This window comes from Sinohyriopsis cumingii, chromosome 17, assembly GCF_028554795.1.
Source record: "Sinohyriopsis cumingii isolate HCF-2022 chromosome 17, ASM2855479v2, whole genome shotgun sequence".
Taxonomy (NCBI): Eukaryota; Metazoa; Mollusca; class Bivalvia; order Unionida; family Unionidae; genus Sinohyriopsis; species Sinohyriopsis cumingii.
In genome coordinates, this window is record NC_142977.1 from 63,480,218 (window position 1) to 63,505,438 (window position 25,221).

The following is a 25,221-nucleotide window of genomic DNA, read 5'->3' on the forward strand; positions in this document are numbered from 1 at the left end:
AGGTGTTGTCTAATGTTATAGAGCGCTTAGAGCTTCTAAAGATTATGCGCTATACAAAGTCCTCATTATTATTATTACTACTAGCGGTAGTTCTATTCTTATTATTTTACATATACTGACTACGAGATTTGCATGTTTGATTTCCACATGAAGTCATTACAAAGATTTGGTTTTATATATACATATATAGCCAGGTACACATATATCTATCTAACTTTAAATTATCATGATGTTCCTGCAAAATCCAGGGATAGCTCTCTCTCTCTCTCTCTCTCTCTCTTGCTACAAGTCGGGTACCAAATATGAGATTAGCCACAATGGACTGTCTGTATAGTCATACAACAAATCATCCGCAACATCTTTGGGATGATTTAATATCGGTGTTGCATGAAAGAGGGCAGTTATACACTGAACGAAAAGCTACCGTTTGCTTCCCTTATCAATTTATCTTTCCAGAGAGATAGGTGACGTATTCTTGCTTTATAAAGTAAAACATTTGGTCACGATTCTCCGATTCAGTTCTAACAATTAAATACGAGTAAAGTAACGTAGAAGATCTGCTCGAAGGTGTAAGCGTACTGTAAAAAAATCTTGCAATCAGGTAGGAGCTTTTCTGATATGTTATCTAAAACATTGATGCTATTGGATACACCATATGCAGTATAGCTTGTGAGTCGGAGCAACAGTAACTAAATGGGCGGAGCTTATTTGTACTATCCATTCCAGAACACGATCAGCAGAGCCAGTCGAAGCTTACCTCACTTAATCTTGACTCGAAGTAGTTTGAATCATTATACAGTATAACGTTGGCAATATGTCTGTGGTGACCTTTGCGGACGCTGGTGGAGATCTCTTAAGGTTTCTGGAAGTAGACGGTACACTATATCCGAATCTTGGAGGTGTAGAACAAGCGAATTGGATTCGAGCTTCAGTTAATGCCAAAGCACGCCCGGATGATATTCTTCTCTGCAGTTACCCAAAGTCTAGTATGTCTTTGTTTCTTTCTAGATTTTTGTAAGTGCATGAATGTTTACACACGCACGTAGTTATGAAAATCAGTTCAAATCTACTAATGTTATTTGCATTAAAATTTTCTATATGAAAATAAGATGTAGATATTGATTGCAATGAAGATAAGCGCAAGAGCCGAAAAGCTAGTGTAAGTCGATCTAAAGTGTGGTTTTTATTCTTCTAAAAGTTTCAAAATTATGGTGTGTTACAGGTTGCAGATATCAATGAGTGAATGTTTCCTCGCTGCATATAACTTTAGAATACAACATTTAGAAGGAAAACGTGATGTTTATATTTCATGAGAAAGGTTGTTGGCATTATTTATATGATATATTGGGAGCTACAGTGATACGCAATCGCCTTCATATATTTTCTTCTGTGGTTACATGCAAACAATCATAATTTCAGCTTACTAGCAGCCTAGACAGTACACGAATTGCAATTCTAATATTAGAACCACCATGGGCAGTAATAAGAAGACATTTCAGACTACCCTCAACTAAAGTTTGCATGGACACAGAAAAGAGAAAAGAAAGGAACTCTAGGCTCCAAACTAGGTCAAGCACGAACTCTCAATCCAGTGCAACACAGGGCCCAGGAGATTTAATTACTGACATCGAGGAGCAGGCTTGCTAGTAACCAGATCTAGTTGGGTGAATTTTATGAAGTCCGAGAGAGGGCTGTTACAAATGCAAAAAATAAAGTTACCGGTTACAGGAGAGGAATTAATTGGGATGGTGTCAGATATTGTGTTTACCAACTTGAAACTGTTTACCAACATGAAAATAGATTTGAAAAGTGGACGGGGCAATAAATAAAAGATATAAAGAAAGACTTGCAAGAGAGGACATAATCATTAGAGTTTGAAAACCAACAATTTTAAAAAAAGCTATTAGAAAATACGAGGACGAAGGACGTGAATTTGAAATAAAAAATAAAAAAGCAGACATCGGTCAAACAAGGCAAAGAAGAGAGAGAAAGAGTAAATCAGACAAATCAAACCAAAAGGAGAAACAATATGAAAATATTTAGCTTCAGTAAATCAGGAGAGCATGTCTGAAATATTATTTGGCAATTAATTAGTTTACTGTCACATTGATTTTCTTTAAAGCATTTTCTACTATCATTCAACTGTTTCTATCAAAATCAGTGAAACACTCACAAGGGAAATAATCATTTGCCTAAATTTAACTTGCCCCCTTTAACATAAACAGCTTCACTTAATTGCTTTCAGCTAAATCCAACTGTTCAAGTTGTCCAAGTTCAAGATGCTGTACATATTACTATACATTCTCTACAATATAGTCTACTTTGTGATGTTATAAAAATACTATCAGTACCATTTGGAATTAAATATTCAATACTGTATAATCTTTTCCCATTTCCCCTTTCTATTCAAGGGAAATTAATCATTTTTTGAATGTTACCAAATTTATTGGTTTGTCTTTCTTTTATATCATTTAGTTTAAGATTATAGGGTGGTAACATCAGATTAGGGGCTCGTCAAAGATACAGATTTCTTTAACATTATTCAGAAAATCTCATTTTCTTCTTGAAATTGATATTCATTATGTTTCCGAATTTTGTCACTCCTTGGTATTTTAGTTTCCCATATGTTAGAAATCTCGAGTCTAGCCAATATACATTCACATGGTCATTTAAAGTGGAGAACTGTGTTTAAAATCCTAACCAGGAAGTTTTAGAGTTCTGAGAAAGAAAGAATTACGAGAGAGAGAGAGAGAGATGCAAACGCAAAGCTAGATCTGTCATTTGGAAAACCCACCCACCCCATTTCCACACATATTCATATTCAGATGTTACCAGAAATATTCGTTTAGTACTTGTTGCTTCTACCACGCCAGTTTCATTGCATCAAGGGAAACAGCATTTCTTTATACCTTTATCGTTTCAATACATGCCACAACTTTCATAAAATCCCTTTACATTCAAAACTCTTTCATCCGCAAGACTGCATTTGAAGGACTTCAGTAAATCAGGAGAGCTTGTCTGCTCTAATGTAATTTACGGGCAAGCTATTATGTTGAACACACCTAAAGTTAAAAGATTGTAGGTAATTGCACCTCATTAATCACACTAACACCTTCCTCACCATTAATATTGCTGTGTCATATTTTCTACCGAACTCAACTGTAATCTGATCCATGAAAAGGTTTTAAAATATATGTCATGTAAAATGCATAATGTAAATATACATCATGAAAATGTGCTTGATTAAAATATACCTCGTGAAAATATACCTCGTGAAAATGTACTTCGTGTTAATATACCTCATGAAAATATATAGGGTTAAAACAAAAAATATAAGTTTAAAACTTGAAGCTGTGCATGATGAAGATAGATCCATGTCCATAACAGTGTATAAAGAAAAAAGCAGCAGAGCTTTCAAAGAGTGTATAATGTTTTACTACAGAAAAATCACAGTGATGATATTTTAGGTGCAACGTTTGGAAACTGACAAAAACAATGAATGCATTAATTCTGTGAACCACTGTACACCACTGTACCTCCCAAACCTAAGTCTGCAGCTTCTAGACTAGGCACATACAAAAATGAATTAAAATTATCATCATGTCCCTGCTCTTTGAAGAGGAGACTCTTGGTAATAAGTAAGGATGTGTGGAGGCCACTATCCTTAGATTCCTTTCAGGAACTTCTGTCAGCGCTTGGTTAGATAGACGATAGTCAACCGGTTTCATTATTATCTGTAGACAAGACAGCAGTATAAATGTAAGTTACAATCACCAATGCATGCATGCATCAGATGTATATTCCAAAACTACGAATTATGGACACATGAATAATAGAGTAGCTCACTATGTTTGCCCTAAGCCCCGCCCATCCTCATTGCATGGTATATTTTCTACTTCTTGAAATTATGAATTTTGTTTACTAACTTACTGGTTTTAGTAAATCAAAGTACTAAGAATATTGATGTTTTTTTTTAAGGTTGAAGTGATACAAATTCGCATAAGATCAATTGGAACAACATAAATCCACATATGTTGCTATTAAAGTCTCTCTTACCTATCATAAACCTTTTGCTCTCATTAATATTCGTAATATTTTTATAAATGTTGTTTAACTGATACGTCTCAATAATAATGTGTTATACTGACATTTGAAATATTATTTTGCAAATCATTAGTTTACTGTTACAGTGATTTGTTTAAAGCGTTTTCTACTATCATTTCAAGTGTTTCTATCAAAGTCAGTGAAACACGCACAAGGGAGATAATCATTTGCCTAAATTTAACTTGCCCCCTTTAACATATAACTCTAATCCAAAAGGCCATTGGATCCCTATATTGAAACTAATTTTCGTAAAACCATACATTAAATAAAACTGGATACAAAAGCCATATGCATACAGGAATTAGGATACCTCCAAGCCAAAAAGAGCTGCACTTCATTGCTTTCAGCTAAATCCAACTGTTCAAGTTGTCCAAGTTCAAGATGCTATACATATTACTATACATTCTCGAAATAACTGTTTACTTTGTGGTCTTTATCAAATTACTATAAGTACCATTTGGAATTAGATATTAAATACTGTATAACCATTTTACATTTTCAATTTTTATTCAAAGGAAATTAATCATTTGTTGAATGTTACCAAATTTGTTGGTTTTTATATCTTTTCTATCACTTAGTTTAAGATGATAGGGTGGTAACTTCAAATTAAAGGATCGTCAAAGATACAGATTTCATTTTGTTCTTGAAATTGATATTCATTACATTTCCGAATTTTGTCACGCCTTGGTATTTTCACATATGTTAGAAATCTTAGGTGTCACGGAATTGGGTAGGAGTAATATCAATATGTATATGTTGTCAAAAATGTACTCTGGTTTCGTTGCCGCGTACAGCGTCATCAGAGGGTGGTATATTTTTTTCGGCTTAGTTATTTCTAAATCCTGAGCGAAACTCAGACCATGCTGCACGAACAAATGGCTTGCAGCGGGAAAACTAAGTACCTAGCTGCGCATCTGTCACAGCTAGTGTACTTATAGAGCAAATTCTCGAAAAACATCACATTACGCCAAGTCTTGTCAGGACGCTCACCCCTTTACGGGAGCAAATCTCCAGCTGTAGAGCTGCCTAAATGCCATGCCGTGTACATCGTTTGAAGTGGAGTCACTAGCTGTAGAGCTGCTTTACACATGCCTACCATGCCTTGTACATCGTTTGATGTGGAGTCACAGAACTCTGTGGGGGTTACTGTGACGTATGCGCTGTGTTTGGTGACGTTGGATCGGAAGAGGGGACTGGTTTTCTCGGTGCGTGGGACCAGGTCTTAGCGACCAACGGGTCTGTGAGGTGAGGGATCCTTCAGCAGACCGAGAGGAGCGGACCATGCGTGGGTGCTTCTCTGACCATTACTAGAGCGCGTGGAGCCGGAGTTAACATCTTGGTCGTCAAATGGGCGCCAAGATAGTTGTAGTGTTCCACGTTATTTCCACAATTGCATTTGTCATTCATCCCTATTGCTATGTCGTTATATGAACGATCGATAGGATCATGTCATTCATTCCTATTGTTATATCGTTATGTGAACGATCGATAGGTTCATGTCATTCATTCCTATTGTTATGTCGTTATATGAACGATCGATAGGTTCATCATTTCATCATGTCATTCATTCCTATTGTTATATCGTTGTGTGAACGATCGATAGGTTCATAATGTCATTCATCCCTATTGCTATGTCGTTATATGAACGATCGATAGGTTCATGTCATTCATCCCTATTAAATTGTTATATGAAAGATCGATGCGTTCATAATTACACATATTGCTATATCGTTATGTGAACGATCGATAGGCGAGTAATTACACGTATTGCTATATCGTTATGTGGACGATCGATAGGCGAGTAATTACACGTATTGCTATATCGTTATGTGAACGATCGATAGGCGAGTAATTACACGTATTGCTGTATCATTATGTGAACGATCGATAGGCGAATAATTACACGTATTGCTATATCGTTATGTGAACGATCGATAGGTTTATGATGTTGTTCATTCCTATTGCAATGTCGTTGTGTGAAAGATAGATGGGTTTATAATGTTGTTCATTCGTATTGCAATGCCGTTGTGTGAACGATTGATAGGTTTCATCATTTCATTCATTTCTATTTCAATATAGTTTTACTATCGATAGGTTCGTAATTTGCTCTGCTTTTCAATATCGTTTTATGAACGATAGGTTAGTAATTTACACTGCTTTTCTAATTCGTTATTTGAACGATACATAATTACATTCTTTTTCTAAATCGTTATTTGAACGATGCATAATTACATTCTTTGGTAAATCGTTATTTGAACGATACCTTCAAGACTTTTTATATTGAGGTGTAGGTCACTTTTATTTTGTTGATCAGTGATAGGAATTCACGTTTGTTTTGAAATTCCATTCGTTAAATTAATGTGGAGTTTTGTTTTCTTCGTTGAGTTAATTGTTGATAGTTCCATGTTAGGAACTTTATAATTTTCCTTATCTTTTGATTATAATGGTGTCAGATTTGTTATATTTAAATTGCGTTTATAAATAAACATCTTGTAAACGCAGTTGCTTTTGGTGTCTTCCCTAATCCAGTCCCAACCCGGCTTCATCTTGTGACATTAGGTCTAGCCAAGAAGCTTTCACATTGTCATCTAAGGTGGATAACTTTGTTTAAAATCCTAACCAGGAAGGTTTAGAGTTCTGAGAATAAAGGAGTTACTTGAGAGAGAGAGAGAGAGAGAGAGATAGAAGCAAAGGAAAATGCAATGTTAGATCTGTCATTCGGAAAACGCAGCATACATAGTCATATTAAGATGTTACCAGAAATACTCGTTTAGTACACCCATTTAAAGAAAACGCAGATAAATACGTTTCACATTTCAGAAAGTTGCCGAAAATTCGAGACGGCTAAAAGAGGATTGGAGGTTATTATGAAAAAGATATATTCCTTGGCATGTTTCGTGAAGTCACGACCTCACTGTCGCTACCACAACGTGCCAATTATGATACAGTTAAGGCATTGTATATAAGGGCTATGAGTTGGTAATGAGACATATCTACTACGGTTTAGAACCTGTAGAAAACATACTGGACAGGCCCATGCTGACTTTGCAACGGGAAAAGAACAATTATCTGATAGGTGGTGTTCAGCGAAGAAAGTTGGTTAAGATTACAAAAACTTCAGACAACTATTGTTAGTTGATGAGTTCAATACTTGCGTTCATAGTGCTGTCAGGACCTACATTGATGCACAAACCTTCAAAACCTTAGAAATTGCTCGAACGAATGATAATTTTTCCTTGACTCACAAAGTTTCACGAAGTCTTCCTCTGATCAGTTTATTATTGATAAACGGTCATCTCATTTTCATAAAAGTACTTCCAAATTACAATCTGGCACTACTTTTAGGTAAGTCTGAACGGAAATTTTTATCTCTTCCTATGTGCACTTATTTTAAGAAGAAAAGGCTGGTTTCTTCTGATTGCAAAGATTGAAAACTTAGGAGTAAAATAAGGAAAGAATCAATATATATGCTCTTCTTTCACGATCATGTATGGAAGGCAATACATTGGTTGGGTCTAATAAACCCCAGTCTGATTCAGTGATGGATAATTATGAATAATTTATGTCCAAATGTTCGATTTCACTTTTTAGAGATATGTCAAGCCTATCCTTATTACAAAATAAAGGGACTCAAGAGTTTCTTTGCGTCTTTTAATTATCATGTACTGTGCCTTTATTTGAGAATTCTTTTTCTAGTAAAATTGTTTTTATTCAAGTAATATAATGTGGCGTTGTTCATGTTATCAGTTGCTTGTATTTGTCAACAGACTAAAAATCGGGAATCGTGACAGTCAGGGCGTCAGTGTCTTTACCAACTGTGAATATTTACTTACTTCCCGGGAATATACGGATATAATGTTGTGGTTAATAGGTAGAGAAAGACTACCTCGCCGAGGACGATACCCTCAACTACCCAAGAAGGATTATGCATCTAAAATGTAACAAAATGCAGTGTCTAAAGATACAACATACTCTTCTAATCCGCCACTGGTGGGACACTTTTAGGAACTGTTTAATTCTGCTAACATGCTTGTTGTCTCTCGTATTGCCGTGAGGAATGAGGTCCATCATCACGTTTTCGATCCGCACAAAAAGAAATTCGTGGAACCACAAAATCCTCGCCAAAACGATCTCGCTGGAATTCATAGCACGAAGGAAAATAGAGATTGTGTTAAATGGTAGTTTTGATTAGGCTTCAAGATGGTAAGAGAGTTGTGATTTCTAAAATATAACAGACCGGCATTTTGACTATGCCGTAACGCGCATAGCTCCAAGTTGGCTACTATCAAAAGCCCGTGCAAGGAATGAGTTGTTTGATGACTATTTCGGATCGTCTAATATTGCGTATTGGTCATTATCTCGCGTGAAGTATCTTTCTTATCGGGCTATGGGGGCTGGGGTAAAGCGAACACTGAATGAGCAGGAAATGAGCAAGACTTTTCAGAAATGTTTTGTTTGATACAGGCAGTAAGATTAGGCCACTGGTCATGGTACGTCTAGTGTAAACATGTACAAGGTCGGAGACATGTTCTACCCAAGGACCATCCAATCACAATGAAGCGTTCAGCATTGCAATGCTATGTGCCTAAGATCCAAAAGACACGTTATGTGGATCGCTTGTACAATCGTTCAGGGACATTGCGGACAATGTGAGGTTAACATTTTGGAGTGCAACTGCAAGGATGGACTGGGCTAGTTTATTTCCTTAATTTAGAAACGTTGTGCTTTGCATCTCTTCAAACGCTCGGTCCAGTGATGGTTGTGTATAAGGGCCACTGCCAGCCTTCTGAGCGCGAGATTGCAAAGTGTAGCCCTGAGCGGTTTCTTTGGCTGCCTGAAGTTGCATATACCCGCAAAGAAAAGATAATATTCTAAGAAGCACAAGACATCCAACATTAAGCACCACGCGCTCTAGTCTTTATATAGTTATTGACCACACTGGTTTTTGTCACGACATTGTCCTCCTTTTATTTTTTTCCCGCGGCATATGAGTCCGCACCAAGGTATTTGAGGGCATCATTTAGTGCTGCCTCTTGTATAGTTAACCGCAGAATTAGACTTTGGCAGGTGACTTGCAAAAGCTAGGTTGACATGGAAACAATCTTGCACTCGCGAAGCTATTGCTGCCTGTACTGGAGCGTGTGTATAGGCTTTGTTCTAAGATCGGGACTGTTTCATGATCTCAGCAAGTCTTTCGTTGGAAGCGTTCCTACTATGGATTTTAACCTTAATAAATATGCCACTTTCAAGGGTAGATTAGACTTTGGTACCACTAACGGCTCTGGCTGATGGTTATGAATTATGTTATGCTGTCGCACTCATCGATTGTAATTGTATGATTGCCTTTTCTCAAAATGCATGCATTTTTTTCAGACCAACTGAAAATTGCGGCAGTACTGAGCCGTACATGGAGTATTTGAGGTTCCTGATGCTCGTTATGCAAGCGCGGGTGAGTGGATCATCTTTCAAATCGTCCTAGGTGCATGCTGTTGTCTATATGCATAATATGAATGTGCACAGTGAAGCAAAGACTACCCCATCGAAGCAATTATTTTGTCCCCATGGTTAGCCTCGTAAAAGGCACAGGCTTTTGTAGCCTCTTAATAGTCAATTCTCAAGCCGGCCTATGTATTCCTTGTCATTCCAGAAGCCACTAACGGTCACGCTAAAGTGCTATTGATTCATTAGCTGCCTATGTTGTGACTTCCTGCTATGCCGTCAGCACCTTCAGCGCCTACTCAATATCAAGGAAAGCATAGCTTGTGTCGTGGGTATTATACAAATTTAAGATATGGTTCACTGAATCTCTGATGCGAACAACAGTTTTGTGTGTATGCAGGTGAAGCAAAAAATATAAACTGTCACATTACGTGACATCACCGACAGAAATAAAAGTATGGCCTTGACGGTTCTATGCTCAGAAGGAATATCTGAACATGTTAATTTAATGGTATTTTGCAAGTTTCATCATGAGCGAAAACGCCGTGATTGTGTTTTCTCCCCGGTAAAGTAGGGTTACTCACGAGGTCTAGTGTCGGTGTCGTACTTATGTGCAATGATCCTCATACTGATTCCAGTAAGGCAGCTGCCATAGGCAGGCTTAGTAAAGGACCTGTCCTTTACGCTGAACCTCGGAAAGAAAAACTCAATCGTCGAGTACAATAAGTCGAGCGCACACAGCAGGGTATACTGCTAATGGCCGTCAATAATTACCGAAAACAGCTAAGGAGTCCTTTATTTGTACCACGCGCACGGTCTTTCGTACGTCTTGTTGAGAGGCATATATTAGTACAGTTAATGACCATTAAATGGCGATTCGAGCGGTTCGTAAGGAAACACATTATCAGCAGTAGAGGCTGACGACCATGACGCAGTGTAGGGATATATTAACAAGAAATCCCGAAGAGCTGGCAACTGGGTTGGAATATGGGGTGGAGGCGTTGCTAGTAGAGGGCTGAAAGAAACTGGCCATTTTGTATTTCGAAGTGTGCGTCCATGTATTGCACGCGCGCTGGCTCTACTCGTATTTTCAATATTCAGCGTTTTGCCTTCTCTCCTTGTTTGGAAGAGTCTTTGTGTCACATTAAACGCACGAACGTATGTTGGTCTTATATCGACAGCTAGGGAAAACCTGTTGTGGTTAAATGATCGTCGCTATTCTCCAGTAGTTGCGTGTCGTTGATTTATCCCCTCCACATTTTTTTAGGCCCCGATCCCGTTGTTATTGCCCATGGACATAGATCCGGTTTAGGATACCCTCAACAGTCGAGGATACTGACACCTTGACGATAAAGCTGTTGTAGAAGTATTGAGTATTATATTGAAATTGTTTTGTGTTGTGTCCAGGAAGAGCGTGAATATCTCCTTCAGCTTTCTTTGTCAGTGGAATCAGTTTAATGTTCCACGTACTCGCTCAGTTTGTCTGTTTGTCTGTCTGTCTCTCGGCTGATCGGCTCTAATTTTCTATGGCCCGCAGCTTTGGGTTCCATGAGAACGAGGTTTTCATATCACTCAAAACATGCGCAGCACCTAATCCCTCTGTACTCATGAACGCACGTCGACTATCTGTACACCTCGATAAGTTCTACATACCTGGATGTATTCTTGATTGAAAACACATTATTCTTCCCGTGGGTGAGTCCCACAGGTATATGCGTACTCTCTCCTATGGAAACTCCATTGGTGCAGGTTATATGAAGACGGGCTCCATGCACTTCTCTAAACTCATTTTATATGCAAAATACCAGCGAGTTAAGTTGCTGAGGTGTACTATCACAAATTCATTGGCTATCGTCTGCGTGCAACCGACAAGCATACTATGCGTCTATTTGTTCTTTTCTTATTTGGCTGCGTCGCTGTCAGGGTGTCTGGACATTCGACCCCGTTTTCAACAGATTCCAATAACTGTCTCAGTCATTTTCATTTTTGCGTTAACTTTATTTATTCTAACTAAAGCATGTGTTTACTTGTTTAAAATGTGTGCTGTGTGATCAAAAATGTAAACAGTTGTCGTTAAATAATGCATATCTTTTGAATTCTTAAGTATGTGAGAAGTTAATTAGCTTAAATGTGGGCTGTAAATGATTTAAGTATTCTGCATTGATATATTGGCTGGTCTTTCCTTATCTGCGATAAAGTTCAAGAAGATCAGCAATTTATTCGTTGTTTTGCAAGAATGACAAGAGCGATGACGTGTGATACTGAATGCCAACACAGTTATAAGTCAGTTTATGTTTGGTATATGACAGGCATTGTTTTTATTGAGTATATGCCCAGACAATGAAAAAGTCAAAAGTTCTGGACAGTTCATTTCACTACGTATGGTAAAGTTTTGTTTGTGTACTTTAGTTTCTGACATGTATTGAAATGAGCTATTCAGAGGCACGACTAAATTATAATGACATAACTGTAAATGGGTCAAACCTTCTTCATGAATTGATTTTAATAACCAACTAGTGTAACTAGCTTTAAGCAATTTGAATAATCTGTTTTGAAATAATAATAAAAATCCATAAAATTTGTTGTATGACTGAACACAAACAAGGTCTTTATATTTATGTAGATCTAATTATTTAGCAGACAGCATAAAACCCTCAAACTGTGGACTTAATACACGGAGTCAGGCGAGCAGGATGGCATTTAACCATTGATAACGTTGCAATACTGTGTCCTGAGTTAAAAATAACATTTGATTAGTTTTTAATGAATATGATTATAGTAACGTTTGTGGCATTACTGCATGGGAGGGAATATACAAATGTTTTTCATGCATTTGAGAGCAGTCCAATTAAACAAAGAATCTGGCAGAAGAGTTGTATAGCTGACTGCACGATGTCTGCCAAATTGTAAACGTTTCGGATCTGCACTCGCTTGCAGGGATTGCTAACCAGTCGCCTGTATTTGGCACGAACATTGCGATGGGAGAAATAATATTGTATTTTTCGCCCAAAAGATTCAAACTAAGCTTAATACGCAAGGTTAAAACTCTTAGCTGTCCGATAACAGCGGAAGCGCATGACGACAGGGATTATTTACCGCATCACAACTGTAACCCTGATAAAAACGGCTATCTCTATTATTTGTGTTGGCTTCTATGTGGAATGCAACATATTTCTTTAACAAATTATTACATTGATGTTTGCCCAGGTACCTTATTGCAGTTACCGCTGAATTTCATTAAACAGCGTCCTGTTTGGATGCCCAGCTGATGTAAACTAATAACGTAAGGTCCCACCCCCTTCTATAAACAGTTTGATAGTTGACCATGCAATCCACTCAATGGACCTCTTCGATGGGAATACCCCTGCTAAAGCCCCATCTTGCTCTCATCGTAGATTGTTGCCATCTCAATCCACGCCCCTTCTAGAGAGGAAATGTTTAGAACGTATCTCTCCATTTTCTTCTTATGGAATGTTACTACAGTAGCGTACATGTTCACAAGTCTGCCTATAATATAAATTAAGAAAAGAGGCTCTTTTTACGCATGAATAAAGAATCCAATAAGAAACTAATGAAAGCATTATAATATTAATAGAAGCAACGTACATATTGAGGTATTACACTTGATATGCCAATACCAAACAACGTGCAAGAAACTCTATAAACCCGTGAAATACGTCTTTTGTAACCATACAAACTAATATCTCAGTACACAGTCCATTTGTATGCTATATTTGACACATATTATGCAAAAGACGCGTTTTATATACTGCTCATATCATATCAATTTTCATACTTGATGGGAGGAGTATATTTGAAAGCTCTTCCGAGGACGCTCGTACTGGGATTCCCCTGAAGTTGCTTAGAACAAAACAAATGTTTGCATTAACGTGCATGAATACCGATAATACATGAATTTTGCATGTTGTGGAGTCATTTTTACATAATCTTCAAACGCACACCGCACTGATTCTGAAGCATATCGAGGACACTACCTGGACTTAGATGGCAAGATAACAAATGATGGCGAGTAAGTAAGGCCATTTCTTTTTATAAAACAAACACCACAGTTTCTACGATTTGTCTATGGCAATACATGCCGGATAAAAGCTTCAACAACCACAATTATATATATATATATATATATATATATATATATATATATATATATATATATATATATGTATATGTATATATACGTAATACGGTGTGTCAATTATCTGTAATTATAGGATGTCATTGGATGTGGGAAGTGATCAAGATGATTCTACAAGGAAGCGTTACGACGATCCCAGATTTGAAAGAAAACCACATGATTGAAATGATTCCTGCAAATCATTTGCCAACCATTCCATCGCCATGAGTTCTTAATACCCATATGAAATTCTCGAAGTTGCCTTGCGACATGACTGAGAAGCGGTGCAAAATAGTGTTGATTCTCCGAAATCCAAAAGACGTAGCGGTGTCGTTCTATCACCATTACAGTAGTATTGTCAATGTGTACCAATACGAGGGAAAATGGGAAAACTACCTGTCTTTATTCAACAATGGCAAAGGTAAAGAGCACAAAAATAACTTTTGATTCTGATGTGGAGTAACCTGTGTATGAGTATTTAATCTCTGTATCATTGATAATTGGTCGTGATCAGGTTTATATAGAATCACCAGTTACTTATATCAGTATATGTTGTAATGTCTTTCAAAGATATTAAAGTTGGAATCATTGACACTCGTCTTAACATATCACTGACATCTCACTCTGTCCAAGTGGGCTCGAGCCTCTGCTCGCCTAACGTTGGTATGTGCGAAAGCTTGCTTGTAGTTTTCCTTCGGTATAAGGTTCTTACTGGCTTTCTAAAGTTCTATCTGTTTCAGGTATGCTGGCCGTCTTGTAAAGATAGACTACAATGGGCATTGGAATAATATGAACAGAATTATGTGCATCAGATACTATATAATTTGCTCATACTAGTCAACTTGCGCAGACAATACAAAATAGTGCGAATTTGCACAGCACAGTATTTTGTGTATACATTATTTCATGTCCACAATGAAAGTTTATGGGTACATCAGATCAAGTTTAGTGTGCATAATATTGTATTTATTCTGCGTACATTGTACGATTATGACGGCATGATAAAATATTTAGTTCCCTCAGTTTAATGTTTATTCTTAACTTAACCCTGAAATTGGTTCCCCACTAACTCCTATAGCTGTGACCGGAGATTTAAACTAGATCATGACATATCCCTTTTGAAAAATACACTTCTGCAGTGTGTGTTTAACAATTTTCCACGTATTCAAATAGACTTTACAGATAACAAAATCATGAAAATTCTTTTTATAATGTTATTAAGAGACTTTCATGTGGCACATGGTTGTAATGGTTTGGTGACGTATGACGGACAATGTCGTATTTGCCTATTATAGACTGGTTGACATGTTTGACAGCATCGGTCTTAGACCTTACATTTTCTGAATCAAACCTTTAGTCTAGGCTCACACTAAGGTGGTGAAATCCGTTTCTACCGAAGTCTATATGTACTCGAATTTAGCGGCGTCTATCTGACTAGACACAAGCTTGTATATCAATGTATTTGAAATATATTGTCGATTTATTCTATATTACTTAACCATCTACGACGATAAGTTGTGAGCTGTACCTGAAACGTTTTTTTTTTAAAATCTATCATATGCTAATTTATTTCAATATCATTAACCAATGCCATCTGTGATATATGAAGTTAAACTTATAATTCATGCAATGAATAAAGACTTGGAAACATTTTAAAAATGAAGGTATCAAATTCTTATCATTCATTGAAGTAATAATATTATTATACTATGAAACTAATTATAATTTACTTATATTCTTATCACTCATTGAAGTAATGCTATTATTATACTATGATACTAATTATAATTTACTTATATTCTTATTACTCATTGAAGTAATAATATTATTATACTATGAAACTAATTATAATTTACTTATATTCTAATCACTCATTGAAGTAATACTATTATTATACTATGATACTAATTATAATTTACTTATATTCTTATCACTCCTTCTGATCTTCTTAATTTGTCTTGTTCTTCTTTTTCACCATTCTCTATTTCTTCTTCTTATTCTGATACAGTTACAGAAAACATCTGCAAATTTTATGAAGGCTGTTGCTTCTTATTGTGGTCGAAATTGTATATAATAATAATAATAATAATAATAATAATAATAAATCGCTAACGCTATTACATTATTTTCCTCACTCTTTACAGTAGATTTTGGGTCTTTCTACGATTATGTCCTCGAATGGGAGCAGGCAACTCACGAAAACCCAACCCATCCCATCAGGTGGTGTACTTTGAGGATATGAAATCAGTATGTATAATTAAACGTTGTCAAATCACGGCTGATCAAATGTTAATTTCCTCCACTTATCCAGGAGTAGGCGGTAGCAGAAAATAAATTTATCACACTTATCTTTCCGTTTCTCCCAAAATATCATTCAGATGCCAAGATTCAATGAGATGTATGCACAACAATCCACAATAGAAACCCAAAAAGTTTACTCATATAGCATATGTTTCCGCAAAGAGATTTTCGGAACATACTGTGCTGCTCAGGCTTAAAATGTCTTGAGCTGTACTGTGACTTGATTGATTCGATCCAAATTGATAGTTCTATTGACAAACGCACCGGTTGATTTCCATCTTGTGCCAGTTTATGATATTGTTTGCAATAACTGCAAAACATATTTCAAAGAATTCAAGCCATAGATGATGATCAAACCAATGTGACTAAAAATGTCCCCGTCTCATTGATGTCATATATGTGACACGTTTTAGATAATGTCGCATTGAAGAACTAGTTTCTTCCGACTCAGTAGCATCGTAACGTGTTTTCTCTCCACTTTCACTTGAAGGTTTATTATCGAAAGTTTCTTCATAACCTTCTGCGCAAACAAAAATCACGTAAGCATATTTTATAGGCATATAAAATATTTTCTCGCTCGTTTGCTATTTTCTAATGTTTTCAGCACATATATTTTGCGGTTTAAATATAAATACAACAGCTCACGAATTAAGTACTCGATTTGCTTCTAACAGAATATCGTAAGTAGAACCTGATTATGTGTTAAATTAAAATACAATTTAAAGATTCAGTTAGTAAAGGAACACTTTCATTAATTTAACTGCACTGACTCGGTGTGATTCTTTGTATGTTGGTTGAGTAAGCAAAACGAACCAAAGCTGTTTCAAACACTGATCATTGACCATACCGCATTTGTATTGTTTCAAGTTCTTTGACTGGCTAATAATTCAGTCGTTTATTCCACTATGTAATTAAAAAGTATCAGAACAGATGCGATATTTATAAATTTTCAATTATTGTAGTGCTAGGATTCTAGTAAATACATGGAAATATATTTACAGATTCAGAATGTCATGGGACACGAATGGCCAGAGAAAGATAAGGTTATTATACGCGGAAAGATAGCGTGTGCCGACTTGTTTTAAATAGGAAGTAAGCACTTGTCCCAGGCTAGCGTCTTGCAAATCTTTACTTGTCCGACCTCGAAAATGAATAGTATGGGACGTCGAGATATGGGATTTGATAAGTCCTTCATATGCTTTAGCTATGAGATATTTTCATCAATTGTACTTATAATGATGTTGCAGTCAAAAAAGTTTAGCCAATGAAAAGATCATTGTCTCAAGGCATGATATGAAAGATGTCTTATGTCACTTGTTTAGGCTCGAATAAACAATAACACAAGAAGGAGTGAAAACAACAAGCGTTGAAAAAATACAATAAATTATTTCCCTGGAAAAAGTCTGTAAAATGAAAAAATATGAACTTACGGTTTTATAGAATCAAATAAAAAAATAATCCAAGAATAATCCAAGAATAAAATTTCAGTAGTCCTAATATCAAAATATTCTTCTGATTTCACGTTCGAATCCTGATGAAGAATCCACGATGGAAGACGATGACGTATGCTGCAATATGTAGTGTTAATGTCTACAGTTTCTTGTAGAAACAAGAATTATCACCCAGGTTTCTGATAGCTGAATATATTTTTATAAAAAAAACTGTTCGTGTTCCAAAATATTACACGAGCATACTATTTTCCAGACAAACAACATAGATAGATAATCCTTTTGAATCCAAGTTATTTGAAATAACTCCAAACCAAGTAATTTGAAATAATTAAAGATAACACAACATAAAACTAACGATTTAACAACCCATCTTCTACTGAAATTAATTCTCTTAGCAGTATAGTATTCTTAATATAAACAAGGGGTCACGTGATCATCTTCTCGAAAAGTATAGAAGGCATATACTTGTTACAGATTACGTTTACCAAGTGGGACCCTGACGAAAACCAATCCGTTTACTGTAAGAATACAAAAAATTGTTTACATTTTAAAGACAAAGTCCCATCATGACCTCGAAAACAACAACTTTTGAAACAAGGTCAGGATTTAGATCAACACCTGGTGTTTATAAACTAACAGTGAAGTTTAAACTATTTTCTGAAAAAAGTATCATCTCTAGTGAATAAACGAACATTACAATATAATGTAAGACAAAATTTAAGACTTACAAAGAAATAAATTGAAATAAATTTATATCAAATCACATACAAGTAAATAAAATAGACATAACACATGAGACAAGATACCTTATTTCAATGATCACTCAATACTCAGCTTGAAGAGCTCAAAATATTTATGAGAATGTCTCTATCTACAAGCCGAGTCAAGAATGTATAAATTGGAATTTTTGTACTTAGTCTTTTCACACAGGTGATCCTTATAGCTATGCTAACTATTCTCTGACAGGAACATATATGCACGTGTTGTTTGTTCTTGTTCCAGGTGAGAAAACTTACATTTCTGATATAGGTAGTTTCTTTCGTTTCGTTTCTAATAGAAGCATTATCCACTAATGTGGTTTGATGGTGACTGGCAGTAGAAAAATATCACAATTAACGACACATTTTCTGTGTTTCAAAACACGTTGGACTAATGAGTTGATAGGACTGTAATAACAGGTGAACTTTATAAAACTGGAGCTTTATTTTGAGTGAAGGGTGTATTATAGTCATAGGTTTCATTGTCATAAATTGCACTGGTATACCGCGCAAAACAAGAAATCTATCTACATTCTGACATTGAGGTCTGTAAAAAAATGATATTTCTTTTCCTTTGTCAATCGTTTTATATATCGCGTAGGTAATTTTTCGTAAAATCAGTTAACAAAATGTAATACTCGAATCAATTGAAGATGTGCACGGAGTCAGACAAATGTTGCTATGCACTGAGTAATATGTCAAGGATTTCAAGGCTAGTATTCTCCTAACATTATGAGCACAACGTTCGATGAAAAAATCATAATATAATAATAAAAATATATTTTTTAAAACTCTAAAATGTCATTGACACAATTTATAAAAAGCACTATTTACTGGTCCGTGGTATGTTTACGAGTATTTTGAATTTTAATGACATGTCAGATGCTAGTTTACGTTTAAAGGTACAAGAATACGAAGTTGCCGTCATCCCACAGCCAGCAACCGGATAACATCGCATCAAACCAGTACATCTGAGGAGTTGGAGATCCTGAGGTTCACAATGTTTTTCTTTGCGTCGGTCCTTCATTCACTTCCTCTGTGAAGAATTTAAAGGACGTAAGCTGTTTCTCAATAACGTGCATGCCAAGATATTTTATTCGTTGAGAACGTTGAGTCACCTCGCATTTTATTCCGATTGCTGTAGGTTGAGTTAAATTCTCTATGTGGTTTTGATAAAAAAATGTGTTCATGTGATCCTGATGAAATGTGTTTTTAAAAATGGAAGGCAGCATATGTTTTGACAAATAGCAAGCAATGTACACATGTTCTGTGAGTTTTAAAGGGCCATTTACATTACATGGAATGTAGTAGTTTAGATTCTGACATAACCATTTTTTAACGGAAAGATATGAAACAAGTATGCTCTACCCTATTGCTCTCAAGCCAAAAAATTCTTTCGGGAGTAGAACAATAATCAAACCTGAAAATTACTGGTCCTGTTTTCAAGTATGTTTTACAGCTTATTTAGATCAATGGGTAAATGTTGACAAGATTGCATTTCTGGTTAATTACATAAATTCCAGAGGAGCAGTTGAATGGTCAGAAACACCAACCCAACTTTTTTTTCTAAGTATTCGATGTAGTGATTATGATTCATATGACAGTATTGTTTTCATATCCAGCATTTAATATAATTGTTTTATTTCTTTGTGCGGTCCACTTCATCTTATGGGGTCATATTAGTTCAGAATTGTAATGCAAGGATCGCAAGTGACGTTTGCATTGGTATCTTCTTGGGAAAGACACATAGCTCCAGCTTCTTCAGCATGATATTTCGAATATTATGTTAACGTAGTGTTATATAAAACAATAAAGCACAGCAAACACATCAGCTCTTATTAACACATTCCATTATCTCTGTCTGTCTCTATCTCTCTCTCTTTCTCTCTCTCTCTGCATTGGAAGTTACAATATTATCTAAAACAAAACCATTACGATTCTCGATTAGGATAGTGTTGCGGAATTGAGGAAACTGACGAAATTCATGGGAGTTTTTCACAGTGATGACTTAATCAAGGCCATAACCGAGAAATGTCACTTTCATAACATGGTGAATGACAAAATGGGGCTTGAAGGCGAAAAATGGAGAAAACTTTGGCGGGACGAGAAACCGCAAACATATCGTAAAGGTAACTATAGGTATACGTCTGAAGCAAAGATAATGTTAAGAGAAGACTTACATACATCATATTTATATACCTGTGCATATGTACAGCTTAAAACTGATTCGATATACAAAACCATTTTGAAGACAAATTACAAGGGACATTATTCAATATTGTTAAAATGAAACTACACACCTATTATTAACAATAGTTTACGAAAATAAGTTGATTTATTCTGCATATTGTACGTCTGGTGGATATACACCACATCTTTGGTGGGGTGCATACGCTTGTATCGGTAGTTATATGAAAGCCCGGTTCTCAATGAATTTGTCAATGTCTACAGCATTCACGAGTGTGCATCAAGGCGTATCTTACATTAAATGACATACATTTCAGGTAGTTCGTCGAGCCAAGAGCTTTAGTCAGTTGCCTTTATTAATTAATGCATTACTTAATAAATAAATAAATAAATATATATATATATATATATATATATATATATATATATATATATATATATATATATATATATATATATATATATATATATATATATATATAGATATATATATACCGCTCCGGTGGCCTAGTGGTTAGAGCGTCCGCCTCGGATGCGGGAGGTTGTGGGTTCGATCCCCGACCGAGTCATACCAGAGACTTTAGAAATGGTACTAACAGCTGCCTCGCTTGGCGTTCAGCATTAAGAGGTTAGTGTTAGGACTGGTCGGCCTGGTGTCAGGATAATGTGACTGGGTGGGACATCATGCTACATGTCTGAGGTATGATGCCCCAGTGCTAGACATCACTATAAACTGCCACATTGCAGACATCGTAGCGATATGACTGAAAAATTGTTAAAGCTACGTTAAAAATCAAAATCACATCACATCACACACACACACACACACACACACACACACACATATATATATATATATATATATATATATATATATATATATATATATATATATATATATATATATATATATATATGTTCATGTAGATAAAGTGGAAAGGTTATAAAAGTAGCATTTGTTGTTTCAATTGCAGGTCAGGTTGGAGATTGGAAGAATTGGTTCACAGTGGCACAGAATGAGTTATATGACAAAATATATGCAGAGAGAATGTCGAATTCTAAACTAAAATTCAGGTTTTCACTATAGTGATCCTAATTCTGATGACAACTACTCTGAACTGATTGGCACGTAGTCTCTATGTCATGTAGAACAAATATACACGTTTTCTTCAGCTTTTAACTATCAGATTATATCGGCATGCACATACATGTTGGCCAGCTAAACGCAACAGTCACCGGAAAAGAGCTTTGATTTATATTTAATGAAAACTGAATAATTTGCTCAACAAATTAGAATTTGTCAATTTGTTAGTTCCAAAATTATAAAGGGATTGAGAAGTTTACAATTTCAAACCTTTTAAGATATTTCTCATTTTTCACATATCCCTGACATGTTGAAGAAAACAACATATTATCTTTGGTGTAACAAGCAGTCGAATGTAAAATGTCAACTTGAGGATAAATGTTGAGATATTTAATAAAACGTGGTACAGGTGACGTCATCAACATACGCTATTGATAGCACTGACTTTTGACTCATCCTCTTTGCCAGTAGTGATTTTATTATTTTTTGCGTTGCATTTTGATTAAGAAAATATCTCGACAAACACAGCGCTTAATTTGCTTACTCTAGTTTAATAATTTTGAAATTTATCTTTACTATTTCCGAATTTTTTCAAGAAATGATGTTGCAACAGCATGCACGCGTGGCTGCAATGGCTTTTGAAGAGCAGTTAGATCAACTTCTGTAGAGCCGTTTGATACACAGAACTAATAATGTACTATGTGACTTTTAACAATGACTGTTCTCCTTTAAATATATTCGAAATGATTAAAAGCCAGATTTAATTTACGGCTTGGAAATTTTTGATCAGTTTTATGCTCGGATTGTATTCGATCATTTTTCACTCGATATTATGACGGTTCTGTTTTCGTTCATCGACCTTCGTGTACGTCTCATAAATGACCAATCTATTAACATTGACTAAACCAAAATTCTCACCAAAAACAGCCGGCTTTGATTTTTGTACGCACTTGTAGACCTTTATATGTGCAATTGTATAGCTTTTGATTGTATGCACTAGTGAATACTGGTATACTTTGTTAACTATGATGCGTTTAGCATATATAAATAAATGTTACAACGGTGTAAGACTAGATTTTGTGATTTTGTTTTGCTGTCCGTGCAGACACATGAAACTATTTGTCCGAGATAATAAGGACATTCACAGGTATTATATATATGGTCACACACACACACACACACACACACACACATATATATATATATATATATATATATATATATATATATATATATATATATATATATATATATATATATATATATATAAGAAGAAATCTATAATCCAAAATATAAATTTATTTCCCTATAATATAAAGCCAATGAAAGTTAAAGAATTATTATTAACTCAAAGCATGGTATGAATTCATCGAATTTCTTAAATTAATATGAATTTACAGGAATTAGCGTGCTTACGTTATAGCACCACTAAAGAACCACTGTACTAATATCCAACATCTTTAACTTGTTCAAGGAAAATCCAGTAAAAATTGAATATAAAATTTGATCAGTGGATTTTATCAGACTGATCTTTAATAGGAATGAAATATTTTATTACCGAATCCATGTTAATACACATTATCACTTGATCTAGATGTGAATCATTCCGATGGAAAATTCCATTGGTGAACAAGACTGGGCTTAGAATGATCCTAGCTGAAATGGTATGCCCAAGTTTTATTTACAATTTACAATCACGGACAAAAATTCGATATGTTAGTATTCCGTTTATATACTGTAAAGTACAAGTTACAAACATGGGCAAATATTAAGCACATACTGAAATACATAACATCATGAATCCTCTGCAGTCACGATTATCATCTTTCTCTTTTCATATTTAATGTTATCAAGGATGTTCATTATGTTTTACATCCACAGTGCTCTTCTTCTCCCCAGCTGTATACCAGAATAAAATAAACACAATACTGTAGTCGCATTTCAGACATCAGCAACAGGCTAGGATATATTATCTCTAATATCACACAGATAGACAATATTCAAAAGATGTTGAACGTTATATCACCCAAAGTGTGGGTTACCCAACAGAACCAGAGAAATGCAGATGTGAACTGGAGTGGAGAACAAGAACATACTCTAGTCTATTTAAATCGTGACGTCTTCATAAGAGGTCATACTACGAAACTCTTGCATTATCAGTTAGATCTCCGAGAGGATTTCGACAATCCGATCATAAGACCGAAGAGGCACAATTTATTGTGCATTAATTTAAACGAGACCCTTTAAGATGATCCCGATCAGATGACAACCATGGTGCATGATTTAATCGAAGAAAAGTTGGCAATACCCAATTTGCAGTTATGAATATAGACCGTATTCAGTGTTTGGGAAGGCAGTAAGAAGCCAATATGGTGCCTTTGTTTCCATATTGAACTATTGCCCTGATACAAAACACGTGTTTGCGACGGGAAAAAATAAACTGAGACACAGTTGATAAGGGCTATTAGCGGAGAGGTATACGCTGACTAGGCAGGCATTGTGATTTCCAAGTAGATCATAGCTTGAATTTCAATATGGTCAGTTTCTAATTTCGCGTGTGTTACTTAATATGTTTTTTTTTTCACAGGCCTTTCGATCAGTAGCTTCATGCTGAATTCCTCCAAATCAGTCTAGCCAGGTCGTTCTTTCAAGAGGTTTAAATTAGCTTGCACCAAATACTCCCGTTCTTTAAGTTACTCTGGCGTTAACGTCTCGTCAAGGACAACGTCGACATTGGTTTCTTCCCTCGTCAAAAGACAGTTAGGAAGTACTTCCGCATATTCTCCACTGTCGTCGGTGTTGCTTAGTGACAGCTGAAGCCACCACATGTCTTTCTATTTCACGATAACGGTTCAGAGGTTTTACGTGATATCATTTCTACCTGTCTCCTGCACGGATGCGATTTTTCTGTCCACCCTTTTTCCCGTGTTCTAGCGCTGAAAAAATGCAACACGCTGTCACCCACCTCGAACTGTCGTCGTTCTTTCAATTGTATTGGTACTATTTGGCTTGACCAATGCTTGTGTCTCGGAGATTCTCATGAGCAAATTACATACTTCCTTCAGCTTGTTGCGGAGATCAACAATATACTGGTATGTTGTGCGCACTTTCACAGATGCCTGTTCATCAGTCAATAACTGTTTCGATACAGCCATAGGCCCATTACTGTCCCCCACGGAGACTAATTAAGAAGGTGATAATCCTGCCCTTGGTTGCACAATTTCTCTAATGAAATATTTACATTAGAAACATAAAAGTCATATAAAGCATTTTAAGGAAGAATGAATACATCTAACATGAAATTTAATTAAGAAAACAATTCATAACTTCAACAAGAAAATTATTATTTTATATCGGTGTCACAGTAAAATAAGCTAATTCTACAAAAATATCCACTAAGTTATAATTATACAGGTTGTTTAGTTATTTGTCATATATTACCATTTATCAAAAGTCATCAACACATTAATACTACATTGTTCAAGGGGAAGCAAAGTGATTTGCCCTGAATACATCAGTGCGGTCTAAATTACTTCTGGTCTTAAACGAAACAAGGAGATAAGTATTCCTATTTCATCGATCACTATTAGAAAGAGCTGCACCCGAAGTGTTTAATTAATAAAGGATAAGACTCCCTAATTATTGTTTTGGCTATGAGATCGAACAGGTAGCTCTCATCTCAACAGTTGCTTATTGTAAATCAGGAGCGTTTACTCTCTCTCTCTCTCTAGAAGAAGTTTATATATTTATTTTAATGGGTTT

General features: G+C 35.6%; 1 protein-coding gene across 1 annotated transcript; it reads left to right on the top strand.

Annotated features, from left to right (window-relative positions):
* Positions 1-729: 729 nt before the first annotated feature.
* On the top strand, positions 730-22,423 carry LOC149779097 (sulfotransferase 1A2-like). Its single transcript, XM_089938393.1, has 7 exons — positions 730-986; positions 13,776-14,099; positions 15,823-15,903; positions 18,361-18,432; positions 19,648-19,664; positions 20,137-20,317; positions 21,350-22,423. The coding sequence occupies exons 2-7, from the start codon at positions 13,922-13,924 to the stop codon at positions 21,460-21,462; spliced, it is 642 nt and encodes a 213-aa protein (XP_089794519.1). The 5' UTR covers positions 730-986; positions 13,776-13,921; the 3' UTR covers positions 21,463-22,423.
* Positions 22,424-25,221: the final 2,798 nt, after the last annotated feature.

Bases quoted from the DNA above. Each gene is read 5' to 3' on its own strand.
- LOC149779097 (XM_089938393.1), top strand. From the start codon at position 13,922: ATGAAATTCTCGAAGTTGCCTTGCGACATGACTGAGAAGCGGTGCAAA. The intron at 14,100-15,822 runs GTAAAGAGCACA...CACTCTTTACAG, and splicing joins TTTATTCAACAATGGCAAAG to TAGATTTTGGGTCTTTCTAC. The intron at 20,318-21,349 runs GTAACTATAGGT...TTTCAATTGCAG, and splicing joins ACCGCAAACATATCGTAAAG to GTCAGGTTGGAGATTGGAAG.